We start from the raw sequence: 19,430 nt of genomic DNA, 5'->3' as shown, positions 1-19,430 counted from the left end.
TGTGTCCGGGAATTTATCTGTTTCTTGTAGATTTTCTAGTTTATGTGCATAGAGCTGTTCATAGTAGTCTCTGACAGTTACTTGTATTTCTGTGGGATCAATGGTAATGTCCTCTTTGTCATTTCTAATTGTGTTTATTTGAATCTTCTCTGTTTGGTTTTGAATCTTCTCTATATGGTTCAACATATGCAAATTGATAAATGTGATTCATCACATAAACAGAACTAAAGATAAAAACTACCTGATTATCTCAATAGATGCAGGAAAGACTTTTGATAGAATTCAACATCCTTCATTTTAACAACCCTCAATAAACTACACATTGAAGGAACATACTCCAAAATAATAAGAGCCATCTATGACAAACCCACAGCCAACATCATACTGACTGGACAAGAGCTGGAAGTATTCCCCTTGAAAACTGGCCCAAGACAAGGATGCCCTCTGTCACCACTCCTATTCAACGTAGTATTGGGAGTCCTGGCCAGAGCAATGAGGCAAGAGAAAGAAATAAAAGGCATCCAAATAGGAAAAGAGGAAGTCAAACTATTCCTATTTGCAGATGACATGATTCTATATCTAGAAAACTCCACAGTCTTTGCCCAAAAACTCCTTGAGCTGATATACATCTTCAGCAATGTTTCAGGATACAAAATCAATGTAGAAAAATCACTAGCATTTCTATACACCAACAACAATCAAGCCAATTGTGAATGGCATTGCTTTCCAATCAGGGAGGCAACCCCATTCACAATTTCCACAAAAAGAATAAAATACCTAGGAATTCAGCTGACTAGGGAGGTGAAAGATCTCTACAATGAGAATTACAAAATACTGCTCAAAGAAATGAGAGGTGACACAAACAAATGGAAAATATTCCATGTTCATGGATAGGAAGAAACAATATCATTAAAATGGCCATACTGCCTAAAGCAAACTACAGATTCAATGCTATTCCCACCAAACTACCAATAACATTCTTCACAAAACTGGAAAAAACTATTTTAAAATTCAAATGGAACCAACAAAGAGCCTGAATAGCCAAGGCAATGCCAAGCAAAAAGAACAAAGCTGGAGACATCATGTTACGTGACTCCAAACTACACTACAGGGCAATAGTAACCAATACAGTACAGTACTGGTACGAAAACAGACACATAGACCAATGGAACAGAATTATAGAGCCCAGAAATAATACTGCACACCTACAACCATCTGATCTTCAACAAAGCTGACAAAAACAAGCAATGGGAAAAGGACTTCCTCCTTAATAAATGATGCTGGGATAACTGTCTAGCCATGTGCAGAAGATTGAAACTGGACCCCTTAGAAACTTAAATGTAAAACCTAAAACTATAAAAACCCTGGAAGACAACCTAGGAAATACCATTCTGGACATTGGAACTGGCAAAGATTTAATGATGAAGACACCAAAAGTAATTGCAACAAAATCAAAAATTGGCAAATGGAATCTAATTAAACTAAAGAGCTTCTGCACAGCAAAAGAAACTATCAACAGAGTAGACAGACAACCTACAGAATGGGAGAAAATATTTGCAAACTGTGCTTCTGACAAAGACCTAATAGCCAGTATCTATAAGGAATTTAAACAAATTTACAAGCAAAAAACAAAAAATTCCATTAAAAAGTGGGCGAAGGACATGAACAGACACTTTTCAAAAGAAGACATACATATGGCCAAGAAACATTTGAAAAAATGCTTAACATCACTAATCATTAGAGAAATGCAAATCAAAACCACAATGAGATATCATCTCACACCAGTCAGAATGGCTATTAAAAAACAAACAAACAATAAACAGATGCTGACGAGGTTTCAGAGAAAAGGAAATGCTTATATGCTGCTGGTTGGAGCGTAAATTAGTTCAGCCATTGTGGAAAGCAGTGTGATGATTCCCCAAAGAACTAAAAACAGTATTACCATTTAACCCAGCAATTCCATTATTGGATATATACCCAGAGGACTATAATCATTCTACTGTAAAGACTCAGTGCACGTGTATTTTCATTGCAGCACAATTTACAATAGCAAAGACATGGAATCAACCTAAATACCCATCCGTAGTAGACTGGATAGTACATGTACACCACAGCATATGAAATCATGTACTTTGCAGCAACATGGATGGAGCTGGAGGCCATTGTCCTTAGCAAACTAACACAGGAACAGGAAACCTAATACCACCTGTTCTCACTTATAACTGGGAGCTAAATAACGAGAACTCATGGACACAAAGAGGGCAACAACAGATACTAGAGCCTACTTGAGGGTGGTGGGTGGGAGGAGGGAAAGGATCAGAAAAAAATGCCTGTCAGGTACTATGCTTGGTACCTGGGTGACAAAGCAATCTGTACACCAAACCCCTGTGACACAAGTTTACCTATGTAACAAACCTGTATGTGTACCTCTGAACCCAAAGTAAAAGTTAAAAGAAAAAAATATATCTATTGACAAAAAAGAAAAAGGGAAGAAATCAGAGGAGTTTTTATGAATGGCATAATAAAGAAGAGCTTTCAATAAAAGCCCAGCATCAAATTACCTTGATATCTAATGACTAGTAAAAAGAACAACTACAAGACACAGATGAAAAAAAAACTGAAGAGGATCAGAAGAATTAATACTGTTAAAATGACCATACTATCCAAAGCAATCTACAGATTCAGTGCAACCCTATCAAAATACTAATGACATTTTCACAGAAATAGAAAAAACAATCCTAAAACTCACATAAAACCACAAAAGACCCTGAACAGCCAAAGCAATCCTGAGCAAAAAACAAAAACAAAAAACAAACCAAAGCTAGAGGCATTACACTACCTGACTTCAAAATATATTACAAAGCTATAGTAACCAAAACAGTATGGTATTTGTATAAAAACAGACACATGACCAGTAGAACAGAATAGAGAACTCAGAAATTAATCCGTATATATACAGCCTACTGATTTTTCCGAGGACATCAAGAACATTCTTTGGGGAAAGTGCACACTCTTCAGTAAACAGTGCTGGGAAAAGGGGGTTACCCTTTGATATCATAGCCTTGGTATTTGTATTGAGGAGTATTATAAGAACTCTTATAAATGTATAATTTCTGTGTTTGCTTTGAAAATTGTTATTGGGAATATTATTCATTATGTTGTTCAGTTGTATTATGTTAGGTCCCAAATGAGACACTTTGTTTGGAATTTAGTTTTGGAGGAAATCCACTTATTTCTTTAATTTATTCATTTGACAAGAAAAACTAGGAAGCTTACACCCATATGAGTGTGTCATCTCTGTAATTATATTTACCTTTGTGGTTAGGTATTTTAGTTATTCACTTTCTGTGACCTTGACGTTTTTCCTTTTCTGAAACATACCACATATGTTCTTTGCTATAAGTTATCCTAAATCCACTCTATGCCCTTTTATTAGGAAGGAGATAACTTATGTATTAAAAAAAATTAATGAAATGAAACTATGTGGAAATCAATGTAGGTTTGTCTACATTAAATTCCAAGTTATAAAGCCATTAAAACATAATGCAATTCCCAATTTCAGTAAAGATTTATTATAGATATATTTTAAATACTGAGTTCCCATGCTATATTTACAGTATTACTTAGTTTATATTCAGATGTTCCAACCTTACTATTCCATAATGTGGAAGTGCCTAGAGTGCTTTACTTTGTCTGATATGCACTATTATGCCCACTTTGTTACTTCTCAGTTTTCAAATGATTCAGTCTATCACTCTACAATTGCAGGCAAATAGGAATACATGTTGTTATATGCAGCCTGATGAAGTTACCATTTGCATTCACTGTAAATGGATCCCATCTCCTCGGTCTTGCCCTTCCTGTCATACATCCTGTGAGTGCTACCTGCCAATATTAGGGACATTCCTCCAGTTTTGCCATTAGTGTTTAAAGAGCTAATGAATTACTGTGAATTACTTGGTACACTGTTTCTTAGAAAAACGTGATAGAAAGGTTTTGTTGGGTTTTTTTGGTTTGTTTCATAGCGATTAAAAAAAATAAATCTCCCGTATAGAAAATGTAATTATGTCTACAGTCTGCCAGAGTGATTACTTAAGACTTGTCATAATGATTAGTTCTTCTCGTTTTATTTACTCAATACAACTTTTAAAAATACTTACTACCTTCTTACAGATGGTTAATAGTGAAAGATTCCTTTTTATTGTATATGAAACCAGACAGCGGTGCCATTGCCTTCGTCCTGCTGGTAGACAAAGAATTCAAAATTAAGGTGGGGAAGAAGGAGACAGAAACGAAATATGGAATCCGAATTGATAATCTTTCAAGGTACACATTTCAAATATTTAAAAAAGATTTCTACAAAAATGTCTTAAAAACATTTTTTTCTCAACCTTAAGTAAAAAAGGAGTTTAAAAAGTGTTAGAAAATTGTAATTTGGAGCTCATCCTCAATCAATAGTAATGAAACCACTTTTTTCCTTGTATATATTTTAAAGAGTATCCTGTGTGCAACAGAGTCTGAATAAACAATCCCATATGTAGATGTTTGCCTGTGTTAACAGAAATTACTACTCAATTTGCCAGTTTACTAAACAGATAGATTAGAGCAATAGTTCACATTTTTAAAATAAATGAAACTTTTACTTTATAAATCAATATTCTTTAATTAACAAAACACCAAAAGAGTGATTTGTTTTATAAAAATTGTTACACACATATTTTAAGAAAGATATCTTCTTTTTCTTTGAGACAGGCTCTCACTCTGTCACCCAGACTGGAGTGCAGTGGTGCAATCTCTGCTCACTGCAACCTTCACTCACTGCAACCTCTATCTTTCAGGTTCAAGCGATTCTCCCACTTCAGCCTCCTGAGTAGCTGGGACTACAGGCGCCTGCCACCACCCCCGACTAAATTTTGTATTTTTTGATAGAGACGGGGTTTCACCATGTTTGCCAGGCTGGTCTCGAACTCCTGACCTCAAGTGATCTGTCTGCCTCGGCCTTCCACAGTGCTGGGATAACAGGCCTGAGCCACCCCGCCTGGCCAAGAAAGATATCTTGAAAGGACACTCATGTATATTTATTATAGATTTTATTAGTGAGTACATGTGTATGTGATCTTTCGGGAAGATTGTAGTTATACCATGTATGTGTGTCTTTATACATATATATCCATTTGTCTCTATATAGTTCATTCACCATTATGTATATGAATATATATGCATTTCTCCCTGTGCACATAGTTACCAGCATAGCTTCATATTCCCTTACTGATTTACATGTTTGTGTGTGTATGTGTGTGTGTGTATAAAAAGATGCTGAACTTCCTGATGATATTCTATGAGAATGGAACATTTAAGATTGTGACTGGAAATATAATGGTGCTGCCATTACACCTTCCTCCTGCATTCCTGTTTTACAGTGAGCCACAGAAGTCTGGCCACAGTTCTCATTGGTCCCTTACTTTATTGGCCACTTCATCTGCATTTCCCACCCTCACTTACCCGTATGTCATTGCCAAATGAGGCTATTCACATCCAGGTTTCATTACCTTCCTTCCTGGTGTAAGATCCCCCCATGATTTTATCAAACAAGGCCAAATTCCCCCACTTATTTTTGAAGGGCATTTATTTTCCTGCCTTTATTTGAAATTCCTCCCTAATACGCCTTGCAGGTTCTATGAAGGCAGCATTTTTTTCTTGCCTCTTTCCCTTTGCTTTTCTTATGTCCATGTTTGGAATAGTTCCTTTTTTCCCCCTTGATTCTGACTCACATCCTGTGATAATGTCTTATCTTGTTACTCATCTCTTCTGTAAAGTCTTCTCATAACTGTTTTTCCGAGGCTTTTTAGCTCAATTGGAGTAGTGCTTGCAGGATAGGTCAAGCCCAGGCACCTCCTGTGCCCTCTTGTCTCCATCCCTAGAAACCCGTGTCTCCACCACACGCGATGGGGATGCTTCACTCCTCTCAGCAGCACCACGTCTCTCCTCCCCTGTCTCCACAGCCCAGCAGCAGCAGCCTCTCCCTGTCTTCATGACTTTCAGACAAAAGCCAGCATCTACCTCTGACATATTGAGGAAAGCAGGTTGGACATGGCTAATCTTTATAAATAATTCTTTTAGAATCTGTGAACACAGCCCCCTTCCCTGCGTCTCATCAGGATCATTGCATTTCCTCAAAAAAGCAACCTCCCTCCTCACGCATAGTCTTCTTACATTGGTATGATGGTAGATTTCTGCCTACATGGCAGGGATACAGCTGGCTCCAACACTCTGTTTTCCTTCAAACTTCAAATTTGTATAACTTATTTTTCCCTCTTAGTAGTAGGCAGAATTCTGACACTTGGCATTAAGAAAAAACTTTCTGTAATCCACTCTGAATTTTTTTTTTTTTTAGCATTTATAACTCTGTAAGAGTTTAGGATAGTTTAGTTATGAGTGACAGAAAAATCTAAAGCAAACTGGCTTATACCAAAGAGAACTAATCAGCCATGTTGAGCATGACTGATTCCCTTGTGGTAGCAAGATGGCCACCTCCCACACTCACACCAAATTCTGTGGAAGCAAGAGAGTCCCTTCCTGGCATTCCTGAGCAAGTCCTCACATTTGCTTAGGAATGCCTGAAAGGATACTCATGTCCATTTGTTAATAGGAATGGATGAACAAATGTACATGAGTATCCTTTTTTTTCTGGTATCAATATGTTTAATTGATTATTATTGCAAAAGAACAGTTTTCCTGGCCAGGTGCGGTGGCTCACGCCTGTAATCCCAGCACTTTGGGAGGCCGAGGTGGGCGGATCACAAGGTCAGGAGTTTGAGACCAGCCTGGCCAATATTGTGAAACCCTGTCGCTACTAAAAATACAAAAATTAGCCAGGCATGGTGGTGCGTGCCTGTAGTCCCAGCTACTTAGGAGGCTGAGGCAGGAGAATCGCTTGAACCCAGGAGGTGGAAGTTGCAGTGAGCCGAGATTGAGCCACTGCACTCCAGCCTGGTGACAAAGCAAGACTCCATTTCAAAAAAAAAAAAAAGGCCGGCACAGTGGCTCATGCCTGTAATCCCAGCACTTTGGGAGGCCGAGGCAGGCAGATCCCCTGAGGTTGGGAGTTCGAGACCAGCCTGACTAACATGGAGAAACCCCGTCTCTACTAAAAATACAAAATTAGCCGGGCGTGGAGGTGCATGCCTGTAATCCCAGCTACTTGGGAGGCTGAGGCAGGAGAATCACTTGAACCCGGGAGGCGGAGGTTGCAGTGAGCCGAGATAGCGCCATTGCACTCCAGCCTGGGCGACAGAGCGAAACTCCGTCTCAAAAAAAAAAAAAAAAAAAAAAAAAAAGAACAGTTTTCCTATGATTAGTGAAATAGAAAACTCACAATATAGTCATGCCAGAACCACCTTCTGGAACCAGAAAGATGGAATATGCCATTTTGCTTAGCTTTGTTGAAGAGAAGGAATGGCTGTCATGAAGCACAATTGGGATGATATTTCCAGAAGCTGAGGGAATGGATACTAGGGAGCACAAAGGGAAGTGCCCTCTAGAGCAGGGGTCCCCAACCCACTCGGGGTACCAGTCCGTGTCCTGTTCGGAACTGGGCCGCACAGCAGGAGGTGAGCAGTGGGCGAGGGAGCATTACCACCTGAGTTCCGCCTTCTGTCAGATCAGCCACTGCATCAGATTCTCACAGGAGCTCGAACCCTATTGTGGATTGCACATGCGCGGGATCTCGGCTGCGCGCTCCTCATGAGAATCATATCACTTCCTGATGGCCTGAGGTGGAACAGTTTCATCTCGAAACTACTCCCCATCATCCGTGGAAAAATTGCCTTCCACAAGCCTGTCCCTGGTACCAAAAAAGTTGGGGACCACGCCTGTAATCCCAGCACTTTGGGAGGCCGAGGCGGGCGGATCACGAGGTCAGGAGATCGAGACCATCCTGGCTAACACGGTGAAACCCCATCTCTACTAAAAATACAAAAAAAATTAGCCGGGCGTAGTGGCGGGTGCCTGTAGTCCCAGCTACTCGGGAGGCTGAGGCAGGAGAATGGCGTGAACCCGGGAGGCGGAGCTTGCAGTGAGCCTAGATCGCGCCACTGCACTCCAGCCTGGGCGACAGAGCGAGACTCCGTCTCAAAAAAAAAAAAAAAAAGAAAAGTTGGGGACCGCTGCTCTACAGGAGCCAACAGCTCTCTAACTAACACTTAAAAATAGAACCTCACCTTACCCGTCTTTCTTTATCCTCCTCATGGCCTAGCACACAGCTCTAGGTCTATGGTAAGTACCTTTATGCATGTTTGCATGAGTGAATGAATAAGTAACCTGAACATTTATTTTTGTTATATTGAATATATTTTTAGAAATACTACCAAAAAATGTTAAATGCCTGCTTTCTTGATGTTCTTTGCCTCAAATTTTCAGTTTGTGTTTGGTATATTACCAAATAAAAAAGAGCATGAGATAGAACAGAGTGACCAGTCTTTTCAATATTTGGCTTTTTCTTTAAAGGACACTTATTTTAAAATGCAACAGCTATAGACATGCTCGGTGGTGGGGAGGGGCTATAGAAGAATTCATCCAGAAACATGGCACCAACTTTCTCAAAGATCATCGATTTGGGTCATATGCTGCTATCCAAGAGAATGCTTTAGCTAAATGGTAAGTTATTATTTCTCTAAGCCTGTCAAGGCAGTCATAGCATCTAATATTACACTGGCCTAAATTCACCTGGAATCAGTTTTCAAAACTGTGAAAGATTATGCATTATGCTTAACAAGGGCTTCTCTTTTTGTGATAATTATGGGACTACCTGATTATAGATTAGTTTTTCAATTGTTGCTTTTAAGATTTTTCACAGTGAGCTTAGCTAGCTTTAGATTTTGAAGTTTGAATTTTAAAGCTAACTTCATACATTTCTTTAATGATGCAAATGGAAGGTTTATTTAAGTCATTACCCCTAATTTAGGAAAAAGCATTTACTTGCTAGATATTTCTTTTAAATAAAGTCATGCTTAGCATGTTTTTCTACCCGTGGATTGGAAGCTAGTTTGTTTTCAGTCTCAGAAGAAAAACTGTATGTAAGTTCAACAGGATAGGAAAATTAATCTGGCTCCTTATGATGATGAGGCTCAATAAATTTGTTGTTCTCTAAGCAGAGAAAAATCAGGCTGCTTACACTTATTGCCCTTCCTAGGCAGCAGAGGAAACTTGGTATTTTCAATCCTTGTTTTCCAGGTACACAAAGTCAATGGTGGTTATGTGTTATTTGGAGACTCTAGGCAGTGGCTTCCATGTTTTGCTTTACCATAAGATAAGTTTCTTTTCTTTTGTTTTTTAATAACAAAAAGGAACAATAAACTTGTCTTTCAGGTATGTTAATGCCAAAGGATATTTTGAAGATGTGGCAAATGCAATGGAAGAGGCAAATGAAGAGATTTTTATCACAGATTGGTGGTTAGTATTTGTCCCTGGGAATTTTTTTCCGGAAGTCTCTATGTTTAGAAATGTACAGTGGTATAGTGCTGTTCAAGAATTACACATTATGAAAATCAGCTGTATCTGTGGATGGTTTGGCCAGGGTCTCAACCAGTTGACTAAGCCTTCAGTGAAAGGCCTTTTCAAAAACCTTGGCCTCAACAATATTCATAAAATACTTAGTTTGAACAATTAGGTTTTATATTTGCATTTGGAAGCAGACTTCCAAGTTTTCATGTCAGTAAAGATTATACTGTAATGCAAGTACAGTTATAGAGGTAATGGTGTCTTTGGATGTCTTTTTCTAATTTTGGTATGTCTGTCATGAGGGCCAGTGAATATACTTCTTCTAAATTGTCCTTTTGATGTTGAAATAGTTCCACTTGCCTGCTACCGTAAAAATATCCTCTGTAATGACTAGGCCTGGTCAGCTGTTCTGGAGATACATCCGGTTTCAACTTTGTGACCACCTTAAAAAAATATCCATAAGAGTTGCTATGCTTGTTAAAGTCACCAGAAGCCTCATATCTGAAACTCATTTAACTCTTGGGAAATTTACTCCTGTAGTTGGTGTAGGCATTCTAGTCTGACTTCAGTTCCAATCATTCATCTGCCTGGAAAGTTAAAACCCATTACACATGCCAACACTGGCTACGATGGACATGGAAATGTCTAAAATGTGTTTTCCTTCTAGGAACTTAGTAGTAGTTGCCTGAATTACCCCTTATTTTACTCTATCCGGTTTTCTTCCAAAAGGTACCTTATAGGAACTGTTAATATATCATCATAATTTATTCCCTTCTAATTCTAGGTTTTGTGGGCAATATCAATATCTAATTCAAGAATGCGAACACATCTTTTGCTTCGGTTGTCTGGAATCTATAATTATAAGGCATGCTTTCTTAACCTTTGCCCTGTTGACATTTGGGGCTAGATAATTCTTTGTTGTAGGGGGCTGTCCTATGCATTGTAGGGTGTTTAGCGGCATCCACTAGGTACCAGTAGTAAGTTCCCAGTTGTGACCACCATAATATCTTCATACATTGCTAGATGTTCCCTGGTTGGGGTTGGGAGAGGATGCAAGATCCTTGTCGACTGGGAATCACTGATCTAGAGGGGATAGACAGGGTATGTGGTGGCCAGCATGCTCATGCTTGTGGAGGAGCTTAATTCTGGTCTTTCTATTCTTACCAAATTTTGTCTTTTCAGTCAGTTACTAGGAGGAAAAAATGTTTCATACTTAGGAGCTATTTCTTTGGTTGAATATTTTATGAACACTTGTGATAATAAATTTGTGCCAGTGAGTACTATATTCTTTAAAAAATATTTCTGAAAGTTTGGTGAAGATGTGAGAGAGACTAAAAATAATTTTTCTATTGAGCCTAGATTTTCATGCTTTATGTCTGAACACCAGAATTTTTTTAACTTTTAAATTCAGGGGTACAATTGCAGGTTTGTTAAATAGGTAAACTTGTAGCATGGGAATTTGTTGTATGGATTATTTTATCACTCAGGTATTAAGTCTAGTATCCACTAGTTATTTTTCCTGATCCTCTCCCTCTACCTTCTGAAAGGCCCTAGTGTGTGTTGTTCCCTTGTATGTGTCCATGTGTTCTCATCATTTAGCTCCCACTTATAAGTGAGAACATGTAGTATTCGGTTTTTTGTTCCTGTGTTAGTTTTCTAAGGATAATGGCCTCCAGCTCCATCCACGTTGCTGCAAAAGACATGATCTCATTCTTTTTTATGGCTGCATAGTATTCTGTGGTGTATATGTACCACATTTTCTTCATCCAGTCTACCATTGATGATCATTTAGGTTGATTCAATTAAACATATAAAGAGATGGAACTCTGAATGTTTTCCTCTCTACTTTCAGCAAGAGAATGAATCAGGGGGTTATTTGTTTTTCACGACTGCACTAGGATACCATTTTATTACAACACATCATTAGAAATAAAACCTTCACAGTAACTTCCCTCAAACAAGTAAAGAAAATTCTTGTTGTACAAGCATATTGCAAAAAGGAGCATTCAGAAACTTAACCAAACCCTAGTATGCGTAGATCTGAGAGAGTGGGGTTATCTACCAGTCTCTGTATGGAGTCTGTATGTTAAATGTGTCAGAAATAGAATTAATAAAACAGGAGAATACAAAAGAAAAACAATGAACAGAGATTTTTAAAAGAGGGTGTTTGTAAAGGGTAGAGAAACAGAAGAGACAAAGGTTGGGCCGGAGACAAAGGTTATAAAGAAAATAAATCAGCATTGCATTACTAACTGACTCACAAACAAAGACTATTCCAGGTAAAAGAATACATGTTTTAAATGTATTTAAGTTGGTTTTAAATGCAACATTCTTTAAGTTGGTTTTAATATTGTTAGTGTTTTTCAAATGATGGGTTGAGCCTCTTTAGTAATTGTGTATTAAAATAATTTGGTAAGTTGTGACCAGCATTTAAAAAAAAAAAGAATGGCATAGGATAGGAAAGGGAAGGGAAAAGAAAGAAAGGGTACAATGTAAGTGGGAATAAGGGCTACTAATTTTGGAAACTTTTATATCAGTTGTAGATAGATAGATAGATAGATAGATAGATAGATAGATAGATAGATAGACTGACTGACCCGGTGTTGGTTTGGGTGTATAATGTATTTCTTTCTGCAGCTTATGGTCCAAAAGTTTAAAAGTTTTAAAGCCACTGACTTTCAAAAATGGTTAGTAAACTTTTTCTTTAAAGAGCGAGAGAGTAAATTATTTTTAGGCTTTTCAAATCGTGTATGGTCTCTGAAGCATATTTTTTTACAACTCTTTAAAAATATAAAAACCATTCTTAGCTCACAGGCCATACTAAAACAGTCTATGGGCAACATTTGGCTTGTGAGCTACAGTTTGTTGACACCTATCTTAGAAGATAGATTTAATTTACCACATTTTATCAATACTAAGAGCTAAATGTAGTGTTTTCCAAAGTTGTACCATTTTACATTTTCACCAGCAATGTATGAGAGTTTCAATTCTTCCACATAATTGCTAGCACTTGATGTTGTCAGTCTTTATTTCAAAGGGTATACAGTAGTGTTTTATTATGATTTTAGCTTGTATCAGCAACATCGTTTCATGTTGAGCAAATTTTCATGTGCTAGTTGGACATTGGTTTAACTGCTCAAATCTTTTCCCTTTTTTTGAGAGGGAGATTTTGTTAGTCTTATTTAGTTGTAGGAGGTATTTGTACATTCTAGTTAAAGTGGTTGTTCCATTTCATTCTGGCCTCCATGATTTCTGTTGAGAAATTCTCCGTCTCTTGAATACATTGTTCCCCTCTAAGTAATGTGTTATTTTTCCTCTGAGTGGTTTCAATATTTTCCTTCTGTCTTTAGTTTTCAGCAGTTTGGTTATGATGTTTGGGTTTATCCTATTTGGGGTTCTCTGAGCTTCCTGAATCTGTAGTTTTATATCTTTTGCTAAATTTAAGAAATTGTTAGCCATTATTTCTTTACACATTTTTTCTGAACTTTCCTCTTTCTCTCCTCCTTCTGAGTCTCCAGTGACACAAATAGTGTCTTCTTTATTTGCCTTCAAATTCATTGACTCTTTCCGCTATGACAGGGTCCCCAACCTCCAAGCCAAACTGGTCCCCAGCCTGTTAGGAACCAGGCCACGCAACAGGAGGTGAGCCAGAGCTTGTGGGAGGAGGTAGCGAGCATGAGCATTACTGCCTGAGCTCCGCCTCCTGTCAGAGCAGCCGTGGCATTAGATTCTCGTGGGAACATGAACCCTATTGTGAACTATGCATGTGAGGAATCTAGGCTGCCCGCTCCTTACGAGAGTCTAACTGGTGCCTGCTGGCCTATCTGAGGTGCAACAGTTTCATCCAGAAATTATCCTTACCCCCAACTCCCACCCATGGAAAAAATTGTCTTCCATGAATCCGGTTTCTGGTGCCAAAAAGGTTGGGGACTGCTGCTCTATGATCTCCATTCTGGTATTGAGCCTATCCTGCGAGGTTTGGGGAATTTATTGTTTGCTTTTGTTTTTCTAGTGTTTTTGGTAATAGTGTTTTTCACTTTGAAAATTTTTATTTGGTTCTTCTTTATATCTTTTTCTATAAGACTTTTTTGTCTTTTCATTCATTTTAAGAGTGTTCACCCTTACTTAGAGCATTTTTATAATATCTGATATAGCCTTAAGTAGATAATTTCAATATCCATGTCGTCTTGGTATTGACATCTGCTGATTCCCTTTTCTGTACAAGATAAGGTTTTTTTTTTTTTTTTTCTGGTTCTTTGTGTGCCGGGTACTTTTACTGTATTCTAGAAAATTATATTATTATGTTATAAGACTCTTGAGTCTTGTTTGAATCCTGTGGAGAATGTTAGTATTTTTGTTTTAGCAGGCAATTTACCAATTTCAGTTCAGGCTTAAAGTTCCAACCAGCCTTTTATGAGTGTTGTTTTAATGCCGGTTTTGTTGTTAATGCCTTTGCGGTGCTATTCAGATCTGTCCCATATGTGTGCCACCTAGTGGCCCTTCTGGGACTTGGGTGGTGGTCTATTCCTCAGTTCAGTTCTCAGCCTCTTTGGAGTGATGTTTAGGATGAAATCCATGCATAGGCAGCTTGGGAGTGAGCCAGGAAATCAGAAACAACTTTATGGAGCTGCTTTTCTGAGCTCCTCTCCCCCATTTTTAGTTTCCCATGGCTTCCCTTTTTAGTCTTCTAGCCAGAAAGATGGGTTTTTATTTACTGTGCTCTGCCATGTGCTTTCTCTGATGGCACCCATGTCCAGAGCCAAGCCAGGCGTATTTACATCTCCATTGGAGAGGAGATTTCCCCTGCCTCAGAGGTTTTAGTAACTTTGGGCTCTCCACTGCAACCCTGTCACTACCAGAGATCCTTTGCTTTCTCCCCAAGCCTGAACTAGAGGATTTTTGAAGTTCTCTCTGTGCCAATGCCTGTTTCCAAGTTTTCCCTCCAAGTCAAGGAATCAAAGGGAGAAAAATGTTAAACTTACCACTGGTTAGGTGGTACTTCAAATTCTGTTCTTCTTTTTCTATATTGAGGCTTCCACTTATTTAGCTCTTATGTAATTTTTCTCAGCAATATTTTGTATTTTTCTATGTATAGGTCTTTACATATTTTGTTAAATTTTTTACTGAGTACTTTATGTTTTTTGATATTATTGTAAATTATATTTTAAAATTCATTTTCCATACAGAACTAGAAATGCAATTGATTTTTGTGTATTTACCTTATAGCTTGTGACCTTGCTAAATTAATTTATTAGTGCTGGTAGCTTTTTTGTAGATTGCTTAGGGTTGTCCTATAGATGATTATGTGATCTACGAATAAAGACAGTTTTACTTCTTCTGTTCTAATCTGTATGCTTTATATTTTATTTTCTTGCCTTGTTGCATTGGCTAGTATCACCAGTAAAATGTTGAATGAAAGTGGTGAGAATGCCTTGTTTCTAATCTTAAGAGGAAAGCATGCAGTTTTGTTATGTTATGTGTGATGTTAGAGATAGATTTTTTAATAGGTACCCTTTATTACACTACGGAAGTTTTTTTCTATTTCTAATTTGTTGGGAGTATTTATTGTTAATGGATATTGAATTTCATCATTTCTTCTGCATTTGTTGAATAATAACTTTTTTCTCCTTTTTGTTGTTACTGTGGTGAATTGCATTGATTGATTTCCAACTTTTAAACCAACCTTATATCTTAGGATAATCCCACTTGATCATGATGTAGTATTATTTTTCTAAGTTGCTGTGTTTTTGGTAAATATTTTTACTTCTGTGATCATAAGGGATGTTCTTTAGTTTTCTTGCATTGTCTTTATTTGGTTTTAGTATCAGGATAATGCTGACCTCATTAAATAAGATAGTAAGTGTTCCTCCTTTGTTTACTGAAAGAGTTTAGGTAGTACTAGCATCATTTCTTTCTTAAATATTTGATAAAATTCAAATATTTAATAAATTCTGTAAATGTTTAATAAATTCTGTAAAGTTGGCAAAGTCTGTAGTTTTCCCTGTAGGAAAGTTTTAATTACAAATTCAGTTTTTCAATAGCTATGAAGTCAGTTTCAATTTCTTTTTATTTTCATTATGAAAATATTTTATTCAAGGAATATGTTTATTTTATTTAAATTACCACAAATATTGGCATACAGTTATTTTTAATAGTTATTATTCATTTAATATAATTATAATGCCTCTAGGCCCTATAGTGATTCCCTGTCTTTCACTCCTTTTTTTTTTTTGAGACAGGGTCTTCCTTTGTTGCCCAGGCTGAAGTGCACTGACATGATCGTGGCTCACTGCAGCTTCAACCTTCTAGGTTCAAGCAATCCTCCTACCTCAGCCCCCCGAGTAGCTGGAACTACAGACATGAGCCACCATGTCTGGCTAATTTTTTAAATTTTTTCGTAGAGACAGGGTCTTGCTATGTTGCCCAAGCTGGTCTCAAACTCCTGGGCTTATGCAATCCTCCCATTTTAGCCTCCCAAAGTGCTGGGATTATAGATGTGAGCCCATCCTTTCAATCATTTTTTTGTCATTTATTTTTAGCCTTGCTAGAAGTTCACAAATTTTATTGATATTTCAAAGAGTCAACATCTAGTTTCATTGAATTTTCTCTGTATTTTTTCAGGTTTGTATTTCATCAAGTTCCACTCTTATATTTATTATTCCCCCATCTTCTTACTTTGGGTTTAATGTCTTCTTTTTCTATCTTTTAAGAAAGGAAAGTCTGATCATTAATTTTTAATTTTTTGTCTTTCTCATGGAAGCATTTAAAGTCATTAAATCTTCTAAGTGGTACACTTACTTAGAGGTACGTCTTAATATCTCCGCAATCAGGATGCATCTTATGCTCTTACAGTTATAGTTGTCATGATGTTTTCTTTCTTAGTGGTACATGCAGTAACGATGCATCCTACAGTCACTGGTGTCCTAGATCCAATGAAATGTAATATTAAACAATAACTTTGTTTACAAGTAAGTAAAGATTCTTACATAATAATGCTTGGTAAGTTATAGCTGCTTTCTTCTTGCCATGCAGCCATGGTTTATACTTTTATAGCATGATATAACAAAATCTTTTTTTCTTTTTATGCATTATCCTCAAAATTGAGGGCTCCTCAAGAGCTATCTTAAGATTCTTCAAAGTATCTTGTAGAATGCTTAGCATACAAGGGTACACATGTTTGTGGATTAAATGAAATAAATGATGATAAATACTTAATTGCAGAGTATGACATTAAAAGTCTCCCCCATACCGAAGCTCTTTGAGCCCATATTTAATGTACACATCAAAAAATTGCAATTGTGTATATGTTGTTGGATATCTCTCACTTTTGATGAACTAGCAGTGCACAGCAATGCATTTTACTATTTTAAAACAGATTTCCTTTTAATGCTTCTTTGATCTTTTCTGATCAATTGCTGTGCTTTATTTGTTTGTTTGCTTGTTTGGACATAGATTACCTTTGAGTTTGTTTCCTACTCTCAATTAAATATGCAAGACTTATACTGTCCAAACTCTTCCATTTGTCTGTTTCCTTATTTATTTTACCCAATAACGTTTCCTTTAGAAACTTTATCTCTGGGTTTTTATTTTCTTTAACTGAATGAAATAGAGCATAAAATTGATTTCTTTTAATCTCTTTAGCTCCTTAAAGCACTGTTGATTTCACATGCTTAGAGGGCTGCCTGGGAGGGCAATACTCCAGTGCAGAATTCCATAAGGCTTTCATCCTGACATAGTCTACCTCTGCTCCCTCAGGTCTAGCAGTTCAGTGGAGAAAGGAGTATTTTCTACTGCTTCTTTTTGCTAACTACAGGGAAGTTACATCATGTACATATTTAACTCAGAAACTAACTTTAGAACCCAGCCCCAGGGGAAAAATGACTCTATTGTACTCTTAGCTGCCTTGTGAAGCTTAGCTTAAGCTGCCTTATGCCTTACTGAAGGAGAAGAGCCTAGGAAAAATTTCATATATCAGCCGACCTTCCTTCTCCCCTGTCCAGAAAGCCCCAGGTTCCCTCAGATGCTGCTTCTTTGTATAGGAAGTCATGTGTCTGTGTATCTATTAGAATGCTTTTAGTTTGGGGTAACAGAATGTTCAACTAAAGAGGGCTTAAACACTGAGGATGTATTTTTCACATTTAATGTTAAGTCTAAAGTTGGGCAATCCTGAGGTTGGCAGAGTGATCTAGTGATTCTGGGGTTATGGTCTTCCCCTTAGAATTTCAATATTGCTGCACCCCTGTAAGCATCATACTCCCATACAACATCCATCCCAAAGCTGGAAGTGTGGGCAGGGCTTTCTCTGAGAGAGAGGGAGAGAGAGCAAAAGAGAGGGAAGGAGAGAGAGCGAAAGAGAGGGAGAGGGAGAGAGAGAGAGTGTGTGTGTGTGTTTGTGTGTGTGTTTCAGGGAGGAAAAACTTTCCCATTAAGCCCCTGTGTACCTCCTCATATATCTCATTGTTCAGGATTGTGTCACGTTGTGCTCTAGCTGCACAGGAGTCTGGGAAAGCAAGTATCTAGAATATTCAGTCTGTGGTGGGAGAGAGGCTCTGACAGCAGGGAAGAAGTTGGAGATTGGCTGTGGGTGGGCAACCAACAGTACCTGTGTGCATATGTGAGCATGTGGGTTTGAGAGACAGCGAAAGAGAGGGTGGGGGGGAGAGAGAGAGAAAGAACTAAGATTGATGTTATGTATGGCTAAAGGCTATTTTCCCCATACGAAGTTGTTCCTAGACTCATAGTAAAGCTTTGGATTACCCATCACAATGGAGGATGATAATGGGGTTGAATTGGGCTGAAATTGCCTTTGCTTCCTATGACACAATCAGAACTTTATATTTTGTTTTAGTTACTTAAAATCTTGGTTTCATTGTTTCAGGCTGAGTCCAGAAATCTTCCTGAAACGCCCAGTGGTTGAGGGAAATCGTTGGAGGTTGGACTGCATTCTTAAACGAAAAGCAGTATGTACTTTCCCAGAAAATGCTGATATAATTTTTTAACTGTCTGTTGTCTCTGAAATGCTTTTCTTTTCAAAGCCTTTCACACGTATAACTTTTCACTTTAGAGTTTGACAAAAAGTAGGATAACTAATGTTTTCCAGTTCATTTGGTTCTATTTTATTCCTATTGCTTTTGAGTGCATAAATATTTTAGACTAATTCACAGCATGGATTATGTTAGCATCTCTAATTCTTATTTTTGAATCAGGTATGGGCAGCTAATTTTATAGGCAAAAAAATTATAATAAAATTTCATCATTGAATAATAAATGATGAAATGGAGCATAGCATTTAATTGTATTCATTATTTTGTCATTTAAGCAAAAGAAAAACTCATCTGGAGAATGGTTTCAGCTAGATGGGGCAATGTGGTGTAGAATAATATTAAAGGGGGAGGAATAGTCACAGTTGGTGGTGTTTTTTCTCTAGTTTTGGTAAAGTTCATGGTAAAAATGTGAAACTGTTTCCTGTGGAGTTGACCCTGTACATTCTGGGTGAACATTGAGTGTGTGCTTTTTAGGTATAAAAAGTAAATAACTGAAGCAGCCTAGGCTCACTAATGACTGCATTCATATTTCTAGTGATTTTCTTAATGTAATAGGCCCTTAAAATTAAATCAGTTTAAATTAAAAATAGATCTGGGATTTATTATTTAGCATGTCCAAATTAGGAAGTGCTAACTTTTTGCTATTATCAGAAACTGTCTTAACCTTTTTTTTTTTTTTTTTGAGATGGAGTTTTGTTCTTGTTGCCCAGGCTGGAGTGCAATGGTGCAGTCTCGGCTCACTGCAACCTCTGCCTCCCAGCTTTAAGCAATTCTCCTGCCTCAGCCTCCCAAATAGCTGGGATTACAAGTGCCCACCACCATGCCTGGCTATTTTTTTTTTTTGTATTTTTGTATTTTTGGTAGAGACGGGGTTTCACCACGTTGGCC

At 37.6% G+C, this 19,430-nt stretch overlaps 1 protein-coding gene across 3 annotated transcripts in view; it reads left to right on the top strand.

The window, feature by feature from the left end:
* The window catches only part of PLD1 (phospholipase D1), a 209,754-nt gene that overhangs the window by 92,619 nt on the left and 97,705 nt on the right, over nt 1-19,430 (top strand). For all 3 annotated transcript variants that reach the window (XM_063704354.1, XM_055381467.2, XM_055381468.2), the window contains exons 9-12: nt 4,174-4,326; nt 8,506-8,655; nt 9,367-9,450; nt 18,377-18,458. In XM_063704354.1, coding sequence (XP_063560424.1) covers nt 4,174-4,326; nt 8,506-8,655; nt 9,367-9,450; nt 18,377-18,458 — 469 coding nt within the window. The remainder of the gene's footprint in view (nt 1-4,173; nt 4,327-8,505; nt 8,656-9,366; nt 9,451-18,376; nt 18,459-19,430) is intronic.

Source organism: Gorilla gorilla, chromosome 2 (assembly GCF_029281585.2).
Source record: "Gorilla gorilla gorilla isolate KB3781 chromosome 2, NHGRI_mGorGor1-v2.1_pri, whole genome shotgun sequence".
In the NCBI taxonomy this organism is placed as follows: domain Eukaryota; kingdom Metazoa; phylum Chordata; class Mammalia; order Primates; family Hominidae; genus Gorilla; species Gorilla gorilla.
Note: the sequence above shows the minus strand (reverse complement) of the source record. Positions and strands in the feature narration are given on the sequence as shown.